This window comes from Mizuhopecten yessoensis, unplaced genomic scaffold (assembly GCF_002113885.1).
Source record: "Mizuhopecten yessoensis strain PY_sf001 unplaced genomic scaffold, ASM211388v2 scaffold4611, whole genome shotgun sequence".
NCBI classification, from domain to species: domain Eukaryota; kingdom Metazoa; phylum Mollusca; class Bivalvia; order Pectinida; family Pectinidae; genus Mizuhopecten; species Mizuhopecten yessoensis.
Window position 1 is genome coordinate 44,069 of NW_018405633.1, and position 20,905 is coordinate 64,973.

General features: G+C 36.2%; 1 protein-coding gene across 1 annotated transcript; it reads right to left on the minus strand.

The window, feature by feature from the left end:
* Positions 1 to 710: 710 nt before the first annotated feature.
* Positions 711 to 16,716, minus strand: LOC110449421 (beta-1,3-galactosyltransferase 5-like). Its single transcript, XM_021496278.1, has 2 exons — positions 16,464 to 16,716; positions 711 to 2,665 (listed from the first exon to the last, which is right to left on the minus strand). The coding sequence occupies exon 2, from the start codon at positions 2,662 to 2,664 to the stop codon at positions 1,576 to 1,578; it is 1,089 nt and encodes a 362-aa protein (XP_021351953.1). The 5' UTR covers position 2,665; positions 16,464 to 16,716; the 3' UTR covers positions 711 to 1,575.
* Between the last annotated feature and the right edge of the window lie 4,189 nt (positions 16,717 to 20,905).

A 20,905-nucleotide genomic window follows, 5' to 3' on the forward strand; every position in this document is an offset into this window, starting at 1 on the left:
TGCACCAGATATTGGATAATATTTTGACAAGGCGCGAATTCTTGTTAAACAGCAGCAGCAGTTGTGTCATGTTCTTAAATCATTACATTTTCATAAATAGATACACCAGAAAAAGCATGCTGTGTTACAGAAATGTTTGATAAGCATACACGGTTCACATATCGTCTCGTCTCAGAGCCATTACCGTTTTCAAACTAAGCACGATATGTCATATTACGTTCCCGTAAAGGTTATACTTCATCACTCATACGGTTTATAAGTATATATATATACTTCTTCCTTCTGCAGACAGCGTCTATGCTTGACAGTCTTCACATGTGCTTTATCAAATCATATATGTGTTTCACACGTGTAACACTCCTCAGACCTCAATACGAGTTGCTAAAACGCTCAAACCAAGTGCACGAATTTAACCACCACAACACTCGTAGAATGCACCGGAGATAAACATTTTGTTTTTCAGCAATTATTTAAGGTATAGATTATTATTTGGAGAAGAGTATCAGAAGACTTTATGAAACCCACAGGTGAGTGTCAGAGATTCTACTTTCTATTTACGATAACGAAACTATATAGCGGAGGAATGCAAGACTGAATTATGCGCACCCTCCCCGAACGGAAGTGGGTCCGTCATTTCGTTCTCTGGACAGAATTAATAAGCCGCTCGGCTCTCGCCAAGAGCGGCTTAAAAAGAAAGTTGACTGTTTATATTTTATCAATAACATTAATGTATCAAACATTAAAAAGTCTGTTGAAAGCGTATCGCTCAAATGGTTTCCAATGCTGTTAGGAAACATCTCCCATTCGTGACCTTGGAACTAGGCCAGGATTAATTAATTAAGCAATTTAACATACCAAGCAAGCTAACACTACAGGTTAAGTACCGTTACAGAACATGGCGTGTACCCTCGTAATAATGTAGCCCATGTAACCTTGTACCTCATGTGTACTAAGTTCAATGCACTTACACATCATATAACACGTGTCAAACATTTTAATTATTACACAAGTACATGTCAGTATGTACCTGCGCGTGTGATTGGTTGAATAGGGAGAGCAGTATGAACGGAATGCCCGGGCAGACCAGAGTTCCTGTCACGAACCCATCCAACTCTCTCCATCAATTCCTCTCCAGGGCTCATAGGAGCCGATACACATCCATAGCAGCCCTGGTAACTCTGGCAAAGTAATGTTTGCATTGTCATTGTTCATTTGTAATTTACCGTCTTATATACTCGCGTCTTTGTTCAGGTTAATGTGTTGTCAAACGTATCCATTGTATTCTTTTGTGTGTGTTACAGGTCTTTCCTTGTCTAAATATGACGCACTTTGTTAAAGGCCATACATAAATTATAATAGTTATGTACAATGTTTCCTTGTATGGCATAACGGTGTTGGTCGAATCGCACTGCTTCGATCCATCACACTGTGTTACTTGGCCGAATTTTTTTCTGGTAACTATGCAAAATGTAATATCAGTATTGTATTGATCGACAAATGAAACGTCTTCAGATAAGTCAGTTAGTAAATACTTTATAACCGATATTCACCAAGACTTGTTAACTTGATTAAATGCTACGGATGAAATTTTATTTGCAATGCTTTCCATGCACTTTTAAGACTGGGGGGATTATACCCATGTGCTGCTATAAGTTTAGTGTTAAACAACCTGCTGCTATTATGTATAGGTACAACATACACAGAACGGATGTACACAGGTTTAACATGAAGTTTATAGGCCAGAATTCCAAGATAACAGTCGTCTAGAATAAATCTTTTTGTGAACTGCGAAGCGATGTGTAAGTCGATTACAAAGTTCATGGTCGTGATCATAAATCCACCTGAAGGCATTGGAGGATACGAAACATGGGGGTAGTCCTTTTGAGACACATACCATTTAGACTTTTTATTTCTAACAGCTCGATGCTTCGATATATACCCTCCAAAAAAAGTGCTCAAATTCGCTTCGTTTTTTAAAAACGTCACCAAACGTGTAGTAGATACCAGCATATCGTCATCGACAAAAACTACAAACTTAGAACGGTTACAGTGCTGTACGGTCCAATGAATCGCTCCGATTGTCTTTAATGTGTTGTTATGGTAACTGTCACGAAATGACATTATGATAATGTCTTTATGGAGGTCATTTTCTTCCTCTACAGCCGATCGTTTAAGCTGTGTGTCTGGGGTTCCGACCAGAAACAATCTCACGCTGTTATATTTTTCCATCAGACTTGAGTGTGACCAGGTTTCTCTGATCGCCACCCTGTTTTTCACATTGTTAACAGCGGATTTGATGAGAAATATAAAAAATGGCGAACCATCAACACATTTGTCTATGCGGTAGTGCTTAAAGTTGTATTGGTATACAAATAAAGGTTTGTGTTCCACGGGTATATTTGACTTCAGTTTTCGCACGAGCTCAACCATATCGACATTCAAAGGGTACGGGAACGCTGACCAGTTTCCTGTATCAATTTTTAAATATTGAACGTCGGTCAAATTGCTTTTCGTATCATTTGTTAATTTCCAAGATAAGGCTTTCCGATAATGCTGGTATTTTCTGCTGGTAGTTAGGCGATCGAAATTCCAGACCAACATGCCGGAAGCGAGGACAAGTACCAGGATTAGAAGCTGCCGTAATACCTTAATGAAGGACGCCATTCTGAAAATACAGGAAAACATTACAATTAAAACAAATTCTAATTGTAGTTGGCGCCGCAAAATAATAACCCCAAACTGGCCCAAGGTTTCCAAACAATGGATAGGAAAACTCTCGCAGTTTAATAATACACGCACATATCAAGTTTTAGCAAAATCGGACACTATCCAAATTACGATTAATCTGGAGATATTTTACTGTACCATACTGTTATATCAGGAAGTCATAGGCGTGTTTGCAATGACTCATACACCTACACATTAAATTCAAGGGGAATTACACAATATTTAAATTTCAACCGAACAAAAAACGCAACGGCCATCATGGATGTGCAGCTTAACACCTACCGAACTATACTTATTACAGTCGACATGTAATATCTAAGCTACATTCGATCTTTGAAATAAAAGAACTGAGTGTGTACTACCGGTGTATATTTTGTATTGCCTTACTGTATTTGTATGCGTCCTGAACACTTCCGTCATTGTTACCCACAAACACCATTACAAGCATAAGGACCAAGTACATAGGATTTAACTCAACCACGTGATTTAACCGTCTTGTCATCACTTGTCAAGGGCCTCAGCCCCCAGTCAGCGAAATTTGAAAATTTCTGTAATGTCTGTACTTGGAATAATGAATTCGGGAACATATTTAATATTTGATACTTATATACAATTCTGTAATTTTTTGCCTTTCTTTTTTAATGCCCCTCCATAAAATGGGGGGGGGGGGGGGGCATATAGTGTTGCCCATGTCCGTCCCGACCCGTGATCAAGGTGGTTGTAACCATTTATAGAACAGTTTATCATATTTCTATGGATTTACATATTACAAACATGCAAATCAATGTTTTCTGTAAAGGTTCGGGCGTCTAGGGAGACTTATTTTTCTAAGTTAGTCAGGGGTTTAATATTCTCGCACGAGCTAAGGTAACATGTAAACGGGTGTCTAGGGTTAGTTTTGTTTTGATTTGATTTTGTTTAACGTCCTAGTAACAGCAATTGTCATTTAATGATGTGCACATCATACTGACACCGAGTCAGTTGTTGAGAAAACATTTTATGCATAACGTTAAGCAGTGATAAACGAAGTCCTACCCCATTGGGGCGAACGCTGAAAACTAAAACTAGAAGTGAGTTACTGCCAATCAAGACACTAGAAAACGAACAGGTTTCAGGAAAAGAGAGAAAACATAAAGATCCCAAATGTTGAGAATGGGGGCAGCAAATCAACAGAAGACACAGAAAAAGACCCCAGTTTCTGCAGAATAATACCACATTAGTCGCATCTTACGACATGTAGTGGAATTCAGCAGGCATTTACTTCCCCTGCACCTGCAGGAATGGGTTGTTCTGGGAGTCGTTTTTGCAAATAAATAGTAAGAAAGCGGGAAAGAAAAAGGAAAAAGGAAAGGAATAAAAAAAATCCTAAGTGTTGCAATGGAGGCAAGAGATGCATTTAGGTGGACTGTCATCAACAGAAGACGTAAAATAAAATCCCCAATCCTGCAGGGGTCCAAAATTAGTTGCTTCTTACAACATGCAGTAAGACTGAGCAGGTTTATCATCCCCCTGGCCTGCACAGGGTAATAAATATAGTGATTGGTAGACCACCTAAATGTTTGTTTGCTTGTCTGTTTAGGGTTTAACGTCGTCGCAACAGCCAGGGTCATATAAGGACGGTGCCTAGGGAGACAACAGCCAGGGTCATATAAAGACGGGTGCCTAGGGGGACAACAGCCAGGGTCATATGAGGACGGGTGCCTAGGGAGACAACAGCCAGGGTTATATGAGGACGGGTGCCTGGGGAGACAACAGCCAGGGTTATATAAGGACGGGTGCCTAGGTAGACAACAGCCAGGGTTATATGAGGACGGGTTCCTAGGGAGACAACAGCCAGTGTCATATAAGGACGGGAGCCTAGGGAGACAACAGCAAGGGTCATATAAGGAAGGGCGCCTAGGGAGACACAGCATGAAACAGAAAGTAGACAGAAAAGAAAAAAGATCGAAAAGTTGCGACCACCTGAATGTAGCCGGTCCGAAAATGATTACGCCATAATGATAATTTTAGATAGAAAAGCAAATTGACAGAATAGTGGTGGCTGAATAGTGGGCCATCTTATTACCGTTGACTGGCGAGATAGTGTGCCAATCTAATTACCGGTGGCTGGCATGGGGCCAATATTATAATCAGTGACTGGATTTCAAGCTGCATAGATTGAAAAAAATGTTACTGCTACAATTAAAAATGGCGACACAATGACAATTTAAGTGATCAATCTAGTGTCAAAAAAGGTGAAATTTTGGCCTTTTTGGAAGCGAAAGAAATACACATTGATACACATTTACAAAATGGTCGCCGAATTGGTATTTTTTTAATTTCTTGTAAAAAAACGTTCTACAAACAACAGGCACAGTTTTTTGACATATTTTTCAGATGCGTGTTTGCTAATAAACTTGATTATAATTTGTTTAATATTACAACAAGAGATCCCAGAGGAATCTTGGCGCCCACCATTGTACCATCTTCATTAGTTCTTTGTCAGTTCGATCTTTTCTCTTCTTTCCTCTAATCTGTTTGATCGAGTCATGTTAACAGTAAATGCACCTTGAGGTAACTTTTGATCTAAACTTAATACTGATGTGTATGAAAACCAACCTTCAAAGTGAGTTTGCCATTTCACATCTTTACTAGTACAGTACTTAATGTGAAAGAAATATAATCGATTATTGCAATCTGAGAAAGATCTGTTTAGTTCTTCCTTTAGCCATTTTGTTTTTATGATCAGTCTCAAAATATAACATGCACAACGATGGAACAAGGGGAACCTACATATCAAATTTGAGAAATGTCCCTCAAGTTATTCCTGAGAAATAGTACTAACAAACCTTCAATGTCAAAAATTCAAGATGGCTGCCTGTCGGCCATGTTGTTTATCCGATCAGTCTCAAAAGTTGCACTGCACAACTAGGGACCAAGGGAAACCTACATATAAAATTTAAGAAGGATCCCTGTAGTACTACCCGGGAAATAGCGATAACAAACTTTCACTATCAAAATCCGAGATGGCTGCCTGTCGGACATGTTGTTTATCTGATCCCTCTGGTACTTCTTGAGAAATACCAATAACAAGAATTGTTTAAGGACGGACGGCGGACCACGGACGGACGGACAACGGACGCAGGGTGATTTGAATAGCCCACCATCAGATGATGGTGGGCTGAAAACCCATTACACCAGATCAAAACGAGACTTGAACGTGATTTAAACCTCAGAAGAGTACATCCTTAAGTATCGAACGAGGAAAGAAATAACCACAGGGGCACGTCTAGGTCGACTTGTAAACCATGCGAAACGAGGTATCGCCAACTCCAATGAGATCCATGGACAGCTACGACTCTGTCTCTACTGCCTCAAGTAAGTTAAGTTATTATTATTTAAATGCCTATGACTACAAACCATGATAACGCTATTATCATATGTACATTATGTTGTTTTATTAATTAACAGGGATATTTCACCAGGGAAGAAATGATATACGATTACTATATCCACAATTTGCCATGGGAGCAAAAGAATAAAAAGGTGAGTATTTCATAATAATTTGTAATACGTACATTTTGTACACACTATTTACAAACTACAACTTTAAAGTGGAATAGCACATTGTTGATAACCATCCTTATATAGCATTTTTATATCGGCATGACAATAGGTTTTTTATTTTAGCATGACAAATGTGAACTATTTTATTCAACAAAAGGGTATTTTGAGGCTAAGAACTTGTAATCGAATAGTGATACACTTATACATACAAAAGATATCCAATAAATATGTTTAACTATAGAACAGGAGATGCATGCTTGTTTGTGGTTCAATGTCCTATCGCTAGGTTTGGAGGTTTTTATGGAACAATTAAGAAACAATGAAATCAAATTCCTTACGCATATTGTTTAAGTTAGAGAGTAAAACAATATTTAATAGTAGAACACAAAGCAACTTTTATATTGTATTATACACTGTCTGTAGTGAGTAAAAATACATTATGTTCACGGTATCTACAAAGCAACATTTAATAGTAACGTACATCATAGATGTGGAATGCTATGTTAGCTTCTTCTCAGTTGTGTGGGATAACGTTGTGGTCACCGTATCTACAAAGCAACATTTAATAGTAACGTACATCATAGATGTGGAATGCTATGTTACCTTCTTCTCAGTTGTGTGGGATAACGTTGTGGTCACCGTATCTACAAAGCAACATTTAATAGTAACGTACATCAAAGATGGGGAATGCTATGTTAACTACTTCTCAGTTGTGTGTGATAACGTTGTGGTTACGGTATCTACAAAGCACCATTGAGTAGTAACACGAATCAAAGATGTGGAATGCTATGTTACCTTCTTCTCAGTTGTGTGTGATAACGTTGTGACCATGATGTCTACAAAGCACCACTGAGTAGTAACACGAATCAAAGATGTGGAATGCTATGTTAACTTCTTCTCAGTTGTGTGTGATAACGTTGTGGTCACGGTATCTACAAAGCAACATGGAATAGTAACGTACATCAAAGATGTGGAATGCTATGTTAACTTCTTCTCAGTTGTGTGTGATAACGTTGTGGACATGATGTCTACAAAGCACCATTGAGTAGTAACACGAATCAAAGATTTGGAATGGTTTTGTAGCTTCTGATGTAAGATTTTAGTAAATCAGTCAAAAACACTTATATATCCTTACACAATAATGCTACATACTGAACAAAAGTACAAATAGAAAAAGTAATCACGTATTTGTTGATATAAATAAAAGTACCATTTACTCATCTAATCCCATTCTGTATTTGAATACATTGAGGACATAGTGTGTAACAGGCAGTACTGAGAAGTAAAATACACACAAAATAAGGAATGATATTTTAATCCTTCTCAGTTGTGTGTGATAACATTGCGAACACGGTGTCCACAATGTAAAGCTGAGTAATAACACGCATCAAATAAGTTGAATGATATTTTAATCCTCTCAGTTGTGTGTGATAACATTGTGGACACGGTGTTTACAAAACAACATTGAGTAGTAAAACGCATCAAATATGTGGCATGATATTTTAATTTCTTCTCAGTTGTGTGTGATAACATTGTGGACACGGTATTCACAAAGCAATATTGAGTAGTAGCCCGAATCAAAGTTTAGAAATTCTGTATTAATTTCTTGTCAGTTGTGTGTGATAACATTGTGGACACGGGGTGTCCACAAAGCAACGCTGAGTAATAACACGAATCAATAAGATGGAATGCTATTTTCATTTCCTCTCAGTTGTGTGTGATTACATTTTGGACACGGTGTGCACAAGCATTATTGAGAAATAACACACATCAAAGATGTGGAATGCTATTTTAATCCTCCTGATAAGAATGTTCGCATTAAATATATTATAAATATATCTTTACACAATAATGTTATGTATCAAATAATTTATTGATAGTAATAGTGCATGTCTTGATATATATATATATCATTATTGTTTACTCATATGGTCTTATTGTGTATTTGAATACTTTGAGATCATGGTGTGTAACAGGCAGTGCTGAGAAGAAAAACACAAAAAAGGTGGAATGATATTTTAAACCTTCTCAGATGTATTACATTGTGAACAGTGTCCATAATGCAACGCTGAGTAATAACACACATCAAAGATGTGGAATGTTATTTTGATTTCTTCTCAGTTGTGTGTGATAACATTATGGACACGGTGTCCATAATGCAACGCTGAGTAGTAACACACATTAAAGATGTGGAATGCTATTTTAATTTCTTCTCAGTTGTGTGTGATAACATTATGGACACGGTGTCTATAATGCAACGCTGAGTAGTAACACACATTAAAGATGTGGCATGTTATTTTAATTTCTTTTCAGTTGTGTGTGATTACATTATGTCATCATATTATTATGTATTTCAGCACTCACTTCCAAATACCATTGGGAAAGTCGTGGGTAATGATGGCGAAGAAAACAGGAGGATTTCAGTACACCTGAAGACATAAACGTAATTATCATTTTCGTTACATTTTAGTAGTCTCGTATCTGAAAATGATTTTTTTTTCACTTGTCCGCATTATGATATTAAAGTGTTTAGGGGCGGAAGAAAATATTTTTAAAAAGGCATAAACAGAACAAGAGAAAGAAATCTTTGTGTTTTTGTTTGTACATTTAAGTCCGTATACCAGATTTGGTGATTTAAAGGCGTGCAATGATAGCCTTTATTGTTCCTTTTAAAAGGATGTTGGCATTAAATATATCAGGGAATAACGGAAACACGAGATTGTATTGACCCTTTCTAAGTAAGCTGTAAATAAATCACACAAAATCACAAATATATTCTTACATTATAATACTTCATATCAAAATGACATATATGTATTGATGTGACGAATATTTTATATATAGGGATAACTTTGAATATATTGTTACCATAATTATTGATATGTGCTCATTTGTAAACCTCCCGGATCTGAAGGCATAAATGTAATTATCATATTCTTTATACAATACTTATCTCTTATTTGAATAGGCAAATATTCCTTTAATACTTTCCTTTTAAAAATTCGAAAGTTCCCTTAAATGTTGCCGAGTGACCATTTTTTACGTGGAACGAAATAGATAAAGGAAATGGGCCATTTAAAATGCATTATTATCGATAATTAAAATGATCTTGTTCGAGTCATTGTGGACATTTTTGTTATATTGGGTAAATGGGTGCGCTGAGTGACATTTTCCAAAGGGGATCAATGCAGCATTTTTCCAGGACATGCGATCCCGTGAAGAGCAGTACGACACAGTATGTTGGCTGCATATGATCTGGTGGTGTCACTCTTTGCATTAACCCCGCTGCGCATGGTGGATAATTTTACAAATTCAAATCTATACATGAGCTGATTGACTTTCAGATATCTGCGTCAGAGGATGAAATGGACATCAGTGATGTTGATCTAGATTTCAGTTTCTCAGGATCTGACATTGTTTAGAAAGTGAGGAGAAAGGCAACTAAAGTTACACCACCGGCATTTTTTCTATTACTACAATCAAACCAATTCAGGTTAATACATCAGACAAAAGCACGAATACATTCTTACATTATAATGCTGCATATCAAAATAATGTTTTAAAGTAATAGCGAATATCTTGATATGAATAATATTTTGTATCTAGGGATAACCTTGAATATATTGTTAACATAATTATTGATATGGGTTCATTTGTAAACCTCTCGGATTTGAAGACAAAAACGTAGTTATCATATTCATCCGACAATACTAATCCTTTATCTGAATATGCAGAGTTGGATTATCCGGAAAGGATTGGATCAACAAACATGAAGAAGTTTATTGCAACTGTGACACAGGTACATATCAAATCATTCATTCGTCATGTGGTTAAATATAAATATGGTTATAAGAATCAAACACTTGTATCCATTCCATATTTGTATCGTGTTACCAAAAACGTCTTAAATCTTATGTATTATTACTTCGCACATTGTTAACCGATTCCCTTATAGTTGCATAGTTATGACTACATCAAATGTGTACCTATCATAATAAATGGTTCTATACATCATTGGGGATGGGACGCAACCTTAAACTTTTGTTCATATTCATGGTGCTAACACTCCTTTGGTTTGTTTTTACATAGATGATAAATCTGAATGAAGGGGAATTGGAATGGTTGTCCAATCATCTTGGTCACTCAATAAACGTTCACGGAGAATATTACAGAAATCAGGAATCAGCCATTGAACTGGGAAAAGTTGCCAGGATGTTACTTGCAGTAAATGAAAGAAAAGCACTAGCAGAAGTCAAGAACGGGGGGAAGTTGTTGCTCAATATTATTGAAGATTACATGATTTACTCGAAAATAAGACTTATTCAGTATTTAAGACTTCTTAATTTTTCATGTATCATTTTATTTTGGAATGTCTTGTATATAAGAATTCGAAAACTACATTTTTTTAATTTTTATTTACTCCAATTAACAGAAGTTACCATGAACATTGGTGATAGTCAATAGCAAGGACGAGGAAAAAAGTGTTCCACAAGAGACTGCAGGTGGGTTTTTTTCTTATGGATGTCATAAAAATTTAAGAAAGGATGCATAATATACCCTCTGACTTTTACTAGAGTATGACGAATTTACCATTCAATGTGATAAATTGAAAAATAGAACACGTTTAAAAAATCATATGGTGATAAATAAAATATATCATTTTTCAGGTGAGGAAACAAAAAAAAAGAAGATTCTTTCAAAGATGAAATTAAAATGGACATCGAATATGGCAAAGCTGTCTAAAAGACGAAAATGAAGACAACCAGCAAGAAAAATAAGGAAAAAGTTTTATGGTCCGAAAGGAAACCATGGCCATCAAACGACAGATAGGAAAAAACTTCCGCCTCAGGCTTGTGCCGAAAAAAGGCAGAATACGAGGGAGCCATCTACAAAGAATATGTTCTGAAAAGAGTGTAAAAATGCAAAGTATATGATGACATTCAGACATTGAAAAGGTAATGACAGAACAGACGCCAAATTATGTTGAATATTAAAGCCAAAGTCTGATTTTTTCCAAAACAGTTTTCCTGAACTCTGATATAATATTTCATGAAAAACTATATTTTTTTATGTATCCAAATCGTAGATTTATTTGATGCATATTTTATTTGAATGTCTACCTTTCGATGATTTTTTTTCGTTTTACAATATCAAATATGTCCATCATGCACTATGGATTTATTTACCATTTTAGTTAATACTCAGGTGACCGTTTCAGCCAATTGGCCTTTGGTATATCGATTTCGTTCACGAAAATTTAATCGTGAGGAAATGATGTCACCGGAAACTAGTAACGTTGTGCGTTTTCAACTTAGTTACACTATTGTGCATTTATTATAAATATGATAAATATCTTATTACGTATTACTCTGATCTCGTTTTATAATTGCACAAGGCAAAATGATGGAAACACACTAATTAGACTCCTTTAGTTATTTTCATGGGATAGCCTGTTATAGTCTGATTACAATAACCTGATTGAAAATGAGATAGATAATGATGTTTCTTAGAAATTGTTTTTTCAAGATTGTGTTTTCTTTTCATGTATTATTTTGTTGAAATATGAATGCAAATATATCTCACATCATTGGACAAATATTTTATCAATTTCACTAATAACATTCCAAATAAAAGTATAAAAAAAATGAAAATAACAATTCTTTGATTTTTTATCAAAAACCTTGTTTGACAGCATCATTTTCCTTAAGTTTCATTCATAATATTTGACGTATGCCGTTTCATTGTTTTGTAAACTTACATGTAGTATGTGTACTTTGACTAAAATATTACCAGCACCTGTGACCTGGTACCGTTTATTCCCAGAACGTTGTAAGGGCTCTCTTTTGTTTTATTTATTTTTTCTATTATTTTTGTTTGTCAACTTCATATTATTACAAGTCATGTCTAAATTCCGATAATAGATGTTCTATATAGGAATTTACATGAGTTTCCGTTTCATTTGAAATTTATGAAACGAGTAGAAGAATTTTTCAATTTAGCGAGCTAAAATGAAGTATTCCTGACGATTTTCAAAAATTTCATACGAAATGAAAACAACTGCAAGAGCATTTTTATCACAGTCATGATTTGTGGCATTTATTCGTGTAAAACGACAATTTTCATGCAACATTGAAATGTAAAGATCCGCCATTTTGACTCCAGTGCGAAAGTCTGTGACGTCATGTACTTGTCATAGGCGTGACGTCACAATTGAAACAATAAAAACTTACAACCAAGCACAGGGCTGATAGATCATATTACATGGGTTAATATTAAAAACAATATGACATGGATATATCAACTGGATAACACAGTACATTATGTGATAAATTTACATAGGCACCAGTGATTATGACATCATAAACAACCTGAAACAATTTTGCAGAATAAGGATCCGAACCCGTTGTCAATTGCCAGGTTTGCATTTACCGCCATATACCTTATTGATTATCCGTAAATATGCACAAATCACATCGGTTGGCAAACTAAGCATGAGTTTGATGTGCATAAGGAACTTGGTTGAAACATTTTAACAATATATACAGCAACAAGTACTAATTGTAATGGGGAACAATTACAGATGTCACCCAAACTGCCCCCATAGTCGCTAAGATGCATCAGAAAAGGATCGCATTGCCATACNATAGTCGCAAAGATGCATCAGAAAAGGATCGCATTGCCATAGTACAATTACAATGTACATACTAAATTTGAGTGAAATTGAGCAATTTCTAAATTGCAACCAATTAGAATCCTCTGTGTAGTTGCTATAGCAACGGAACGTATGCGATTAATAAGCAGTCCCCTAATACCCCTATATACCAATTTTCATCGAAATCAAACAATATATAAATTGCGACCAATCAGAAGCCTCCGTGTGGTTGCTATGGTAACGAAACGTATGCGGTTTAATTCGCAGTCCCCTAATATCCTATTTACCAATTTTCATAATAATCGAAATATATCTAAATTTTGACCAACAAGAAGCCTCCATGTGGTTGCTATGGCAACGAAACATATGCGGTTGAATTTGAAGTCCCTATACCCCTCTATTTCGATTTTTATCATAATCGAATAATATCTAAATTTCCACCAATCAGAAGCCTTCTTGTGGTTGCTATATGGTTGCTATGGCAACGAAACCTATGCGGTTGAATTAGCAGTCCCCTAATATCCCTATATACCAATTTTCATCAAAATCAAACAATATCTAAATTTCGACCAATCATAAGCCTCCGTGTGGTTGATATGGCAACGAAACCTATGCGGTTGACTTCGCAGTCCCCTTATAACCCCAGTATCAATTTTCATCAAATCGAACAATATCTTAATTTCCACCAATCAGAAGCCTTTGTGTGGTTGCTATGGCAATGAAATCTATGCGGTTGAATTAGCATTCCCCTAATATTCCTAAATACCAATTTTATGATGGCCGTCAATAGCATGACAAAAAGATATGAATTTTATTACCTTTTTGTACCATGGTACACTTTTATATGGTACACAAAGATATTAAAATTAAAATATTTGTGTATCATGTAAAGATATGAAAGCAGAAATAAAATCAACCCGTTGCTTTTGTGTCTTTCTGTACCAAAATAACGGCTGAAAACAGCCATGGTACAGAAACATGTGAAACCATCAGACGAAAAGGTTATTAAGTATGACAAGTCACACCCTTATCACATACAATAACATGTTATCGCACGGAATGTCTGTTATTTTGATTACACCAAATGAGCTACCAAACTATTACTTACTCATTTAAATTGTAATCAACTATTCAATATCCTTTACCGAATTTTATAAATGTTTTACGTTAAAAAGGAAGTCATGATGGATTATTTTTCTAATACTTACATTTCTAATGTATTCTATCTGTTTCAACTTCGCAAATGAAAGAAACTCCAAATCAGTTGAAAACGCCGACGGGGTCCGTAGTGGACAAGGGACAAAAGGGGACAATCAATTTAATTACTTCGAAGGATAAATAGTCTACCTTTTTATACTTTTTGGGGGAAATACGATGAGCTAGTTGTACGATTCTTTTATATCTAGTAAAACAAGGGAAATGACAAAAATATCAGATGTCCTTTATCCCTTTTGGAGACCCTGTCAAGGACCCAATACTTATACAATTGCAACTAACTCTGTTTTTCATCAGAAGTGATTAATGAACTTCACGACTTGTTTCGACGTTGTAATCAGGGCTTCACTATTCGGGGTCAGTTCTGGTCATAGTGTCCGATAACAACATCCCGATGCTCTGGTGGTACATTATTTTCATATCTATTTGTATCGTAGGTGGTATAAAAAGAAATGAAAAATGTGTAACGCCGTACTAAAAGGAGAGAAGCTTTCATATCTTTTTGTACCGGGCAAAAGTTAACCACGGTACAGAAAGATATGAAAATTCAAATCATTTTGCCGGCTGATATCGGCTGTTGATACATATACATGTGAAAGTAAAGAGTTTTTTTGTAAAGTTGTTTATAATCTTTATGTACCATGGTAATTAGTAAACGTAAAAGCACATAAGCATTGTATCTGGCTTACTACCTACACTATAACTGTGTTTCCAAAAAAATGTTTAATCATAATATAAACTAGAATAGGAACGCGGTATGATGACATGCAGTATTGTAAATTTACGGCGAAAATGCGTACATTTTAGAACTTCAATGAGTTGAGAACATCGGTTTCACATTTTCGTTTTGGATATTCTTTCTAGCTGTAGAAATGTTCGTTGTATTCGTGTTCGTGGTTCCATAGCAACAAAGAAAACGACGAAAGTGTATACACAACGAATATTTAATGTTTTACAGTATCATATGCTTGGCGTGTGACAAGAGTATCACAGTGAATATGGACACCGTGTCCACAACTCCATTTTGGTTACCACAACGACGGGTGATATATCTCATTCAGAATGGATTTTATGACCAAATGCATCGAGTTCATGTTACAGGAGACATTTACTCTGTATAACATCACAGTTATGTGAATTCCGTCTATTACTAATGCCTGTGTCCATAACAGTGGTTTGGAGTTTGTGGTTCACAACTACAGCAACCCGGGTACACACATACATGTACATGCATACATACACACACACACACACACACACACACACACACACACACTCACACACACACATATATACATGCATACATAACATTCAAAATCTGTTTATTGATTCTATAAATCTCTGAACACAAACACGAATAGCAGAATTAAGATCTTCACTAAGGAAACTACTTCCTTTAGTCAGTATATTAACATTAAACATTAAATGTTCATAAAGGTTTAGGTCCAAGTTTAAGTGTTAATTTAAATTGGTGTTAAGCTGCAAATGAGACAGCGAGATATCATCATATTTTGTCTTTGAGTCATATTTCTAGGGCAATGCAGAAAGAAGTGACTCACATCTTTATTATTACAACCGCATATACAAGAGGGATTATCTTTAAGATGGTCTCTAAAGAGATCAGAGTTCAACTGACTTTCACGATTTCGAAGTTGACACACTATTATGTTAAAAGATCCAGTCCCTTCAAATTAAAAAAAAACTTAGTACATATATCTTCATTATTTTGGGGTATGGCATGATGAACAAGTTGTTTTTTGAGTTCACTAATAGATCTCAAATTATAATAATTACATTCAGGTCTATTCCATGAAGACATTATGCTAGGAAAGAAACTATTAAAATATGTATTAGATCTACAAATTGGTGGTTCAAATATACGTTGATGTCGGACATGATGGGTCATAGCTTCGTTTCTGACTATGTAAGGTTCAACAATTTAAAAAGATAATTTGAACTAACATGGTTAATTATTTTGAAAAACACTATATGCTGCTGATCCTTTTGACGTTTTTTAACAGTGTCCCATCCAATTTCATTATTGATGATTTCATGACTTGTACCTCTTCAGAGACCAGTAACTATTCTAGCAGCATCTAGCTGGATAGATTCAAGAAGATCTGATTCAGTTTGATTACAATTATTCCATACAACACTTGCATACTCAAGATGTGGACAAATATATTACTTGTATAACATTTCTAGAGATTTCCTATCAAGTTTGTGTTTGAGTGACCTAAATATGTGCATCTTATTACATGTATTATTATATATAAAATTGATGTGATTAGAACACAAACCATGGCTGTTAAAAAGGACTTACCTTGCCCGGGTTGATCGGTTTCCCACTGAAAGATGACAGTTAAACTAGTATATGCTTCTGTCCTGTTTTTCTATCTTATGAAATAAAAACACGCACATGATATGATGTTCACGTAACGTTCCATCGAATACATCTCCCATGTCAACATTCACGCTCAATGACATGAGTAGTTATCTGACACCAGCTTACAATGTATCAGCCCCAAAGCATATGATATTTCAGTACACACTAGGACGTGTAGATCCCATGATGTCGTGTACAATATCAGTCTCGTTAAAGCCCGTTTATCGCGTGTGCATATTAAAATAGCAAACGAATAAAGTATATGTCATTTTATAACCAGTATTGGTTGTCCGTAAAATTAAATATCAACTGAAAATACATTTCAAGTCTCAGTGGTCGTGTTGAATATTGCGCAGTCAGTTTAAAACAAAACATTATTTGCTGTCTGGTTTTTACTATGAAAACAAAAAACTACAAAAATATGACACACTTTATCAATATAAAGCGGTAAACAAGATAAACTACGAATTCTTTTTTATCTAATTTCTTGTACTTGATTTGGAATAAAGGATATTTTCTTAAATATTTATTCCTAGAGATTATCTAGATAACTCGTATTACCTGTTGAAAAAGAGTGTATTAAAAATCAAGAAGGATGTAAATTTAGACACTAGGACGCTATTTGAATAATACAGATAGTCCTCGTATTACCTGTTAAAAAGAAGAGTGCATTTATATTCTAGAAGGGTTTAAAATTTCACCTGTTTATGTCGGAGTTTTGGACAAGGATACTACCTGAATAAAGTAGATATACGTACCTCTGTACCTCTAGAGCGAATCTTATCCGTGTTTTGTAGAACACATTTGCAGAATCGATAAAGCCGGTAAAAGAGTTTAATTATTTATCAATGCCGGATGGGATATGCAGGTAGTTGACGGGCGTTTTATCACATCATGACAAACATATATTTTGGGGTTTTCCTCATGCTTATATCACAACTATTTACATTACAAGTAAAGATATAGAGATGATCATATTCAGCCAGTTTAGGCATCAGAGGTCCTTCAAATCATTAAGAACATAAAGTGGGGATCATACACACATTTGTACTAAAATATGAAGCAAATGTAAACACTTTTTTCACACGTTCGACTTTACACTAAGTACCAGTAAAAGTCAAAATTGTAAATAGATTATATTTGAAGGGGTAAAAGCGGATGTTAAAATAAAGAGTTTAATTGTTAACAATATCTTGATTTCCGTGCTTTCATTCCACCTGCTGACAGGAAAACTTAAGACGGAGATTGACAGTGTCGCCATTATGATATCAATAGAAGGTGTGCTATTTTTGTGTTATATGAAGGTAATTTATGATGCTCTGCTGATTATGTGTCTTTGTGTTTCTTCAACTGTTCGAGTCTCCTTTTGAAGAGATAACAGTTCTTGAATTTGATGTTGAATTATATGGCAGGTAAATCTTGCATCGCTCTGTAGGAAAATCTGTTGTTCTCTCATGACCCGTGTATTTGTAGGAGTTTTCTCAGACATGCCTGTCATTCGCCAACAAAAGAAGTAATATTTGGAACTGACCCACTTCGTTAAACTTTAAACAGCAATCACTAAAACTTCTTACTCTAACAAGAGGCCCAGAGGGCTCACCTGAATATGTTTAAAATAATTGGTATGAAGTAAAGATATAGCACTCCATGGTAGGTGCTGTAAGTAAATATGAAATTTCAGAAAGATCCATCCAATAATTGAGATATAGCGAGAACAAACTTCAAACAAACAGAGCCCCACCCCATGCCCCTAGGGGGTCATACCCACCGTTTATACAAAATTGTGTCCCCTTGGCCCAAGGGTGCTCTTGAATAAATAAGGTTTGGTTTGATTTTATCTTGTTTAACGTCCTATTAACAGCTATGGTCATTTAAGGACGGCCTCCCCTGTGTGCAAGATGCATGCGTGTAGTGTGTGTGTGTATTTTGGGAGGCTGCGATGTGTTCGTGTTTGTCTCCTTGTGATAGCGCCGAACTGATGCCGACTTTATAGTGCTACCTCACTGAAACATACTGCCGAAGACACCCAGCAGGACGCCCCACCCGGTCACATTATACTGACAACGGGCGAACCAGTCGTCCCACTCCTGATTTGCTGAGCGTTAAGCAGGAGTAGAAACTACTATTTTTAAAGACCCTGTATGTCTCGGCCAGGGGACTGAACCCAAAGCCTTCCTCACAGGGCGACTTAATAAACCCTTAATCCCGATGATCAAAGAAGGATTGTATAGGTTTTACCTCTCTGTCTCCTATTGGGCCCGCCCTACTTCCCCCTGGGAGACCACACCCACTGCTTATACAAAATTGAGTCCACTTGGCCCAAGGATGCTCCGGACTAAATTAGGATAAAATCCCTTAATCCCTATGATAGAAGAAGGTATTTAAAGAATTTGCTACATTTGCCCTATTGGGTCCTGCCACTCAGGCCCCAGGGGGCCAGACCCACGACTTATACAAAATTGGTTCTCCTTCACCCAAGAATGCTTCAGACCAAATATGGACCAAATCCTTTCATTCCTACAGAATAAGAATGATTTTAAAGAATTTGCTATGTTTCCCCTGTTGGGCCCCGCCCCTCAGGCCCCTGGAGGGCCAGACCCACGGTTTACCTGTCAACATAACCAGTCCAAGTTAGCACAGACGTGACACATGTGATTCAGATTGTGGTTTACCTGTCAGCATAACAAGTCCAAGTTAGCACAGACATGACACCTGTGACTGTTTAGGATTAAACTGTCAACATGATACATGTTAATATAGACAAAGTACGTGTGCCTCAATTTGGATTCACTTTCGTCCAGACATTCAAAGGGTGTATTGAACGTAAGTGAGCGTAGTAACTAGAATTTCATAAAGTTCTGCTTTATTCTGTGAGGTTGGTTTTGACACTGTAAATCGAGAGCACCAAAGCGTATCCATGTTACTCCCGTCTTTGTTCGTGAGGTGTTCATGAGACGTATGGCCACCAACAGCAAAGTGTTCAACACATCCATGATAGCAGCCCATCGGTATTCCACTACTCTTTTAAGAAGGGCATGGCGAGTCTTACAATAACATTATGACCACCGTATCTGTTATATCTACTTAAAAACTCAATGGACCATGTACAGTAGTGTATGCTTATTCGGAATATGAACTACCTTCGTAATGGCACTGTGTCTTATATGTAATATTGGTGCAATTCGTTTCCGTTCATATAATTATAGATACTCTTTGCCAACCAGGTACTTATGCTATCAATATACGATTTTTTACTGTTATCATGTCGAGATACCCAGGCTGTTTGCAACCACCATTTTGAAATCTCCTTTTTTGAGGAGGCTTGGACGAGATAATGGTCACAGATGCGGACATTTCTCGGCAAGGCGATTTTGTGCCTGAGTTCGCAGACTGGACAGGGCACCCATCAAAATCTGTGTTTCGAAAGTAAATTGTGTTTCTGTATTTAAAATATAACCATAATATATCCTAATATGTAGTTTGGGACGGTAGTTTACGATAAGAACTGAATGTTCCTGTCGTAATCGTACTGTATCTAAATATAGTATTTGTGCAATTCGTATCCTTGTATATAACTTAACATTAGGGTTTTTCCAGATAACACGTATACGGATACGTATCGTATACTCATATGGTGGCGCGCTGTCCTTTAGCGATCCAAATCCAGCCGATCAAAAACGGTAGTGTGCGAAAACTAGTTCCGAAAACGGAAACAAAGCTTCTTATTTATATCAAAATAATGTTATTTTACACAAACAGTGAGATAAGACTGTGCTACGTTTCCACACCGACTGGTGTCATTGTCAAGCAATGTCTAAGTAACGGTAAATTGTATAAGGTGAGCACTACGTTATATAGCTTTGGGCGAAATGGGTAATCTATTAACGTAACGGGTAAAAAGCGAAGTCGTGCTCTCGTGTTTTGTTTGTGCGTGTTTTGATACAGGAGCGGTATGCTCAGTACCTGTTTGACCTTTGGTTCACATTGTCTGACATCATTTTGCGAATTTATATATATCAAAAATACTGTATACTTACACTCCTTTGTAACACTCACACATCATACAATTTATATAATGAGGTGTGTTGGCCCGGATGTAAACGCTCAAGGGGTTTAAGGTAAAGCGCACCTCTGTATGAGTTGTCAAAGAAGAGTTCTAATATTGTTGCGTTTTTTCTTGGTTGTAATGACGTCCCTTACAGTTGGTTTTTCTAGATGACAGTGGTCTCCCTTAGGGACATGATACACGTTGTCATTTCAGAGTCACTTGTCATGAATTGTCGAGTGCATGGTACATTTACCCACCAATTAACACGTGCCTTTTTATTTTTTGCAAGTCATATTCTTTATATTGGTTTAGAGCGCATGTCTGGTTTATA

Coding starts and splice junctions, on each gene's coding strand:
- LOC110449421 (XM_021496278.1), bottom strand. CDS start 2,664: ATGGCGTCCTTCATTAAGGTATTACGGCAGCTTCTAATCCTGGTACTT.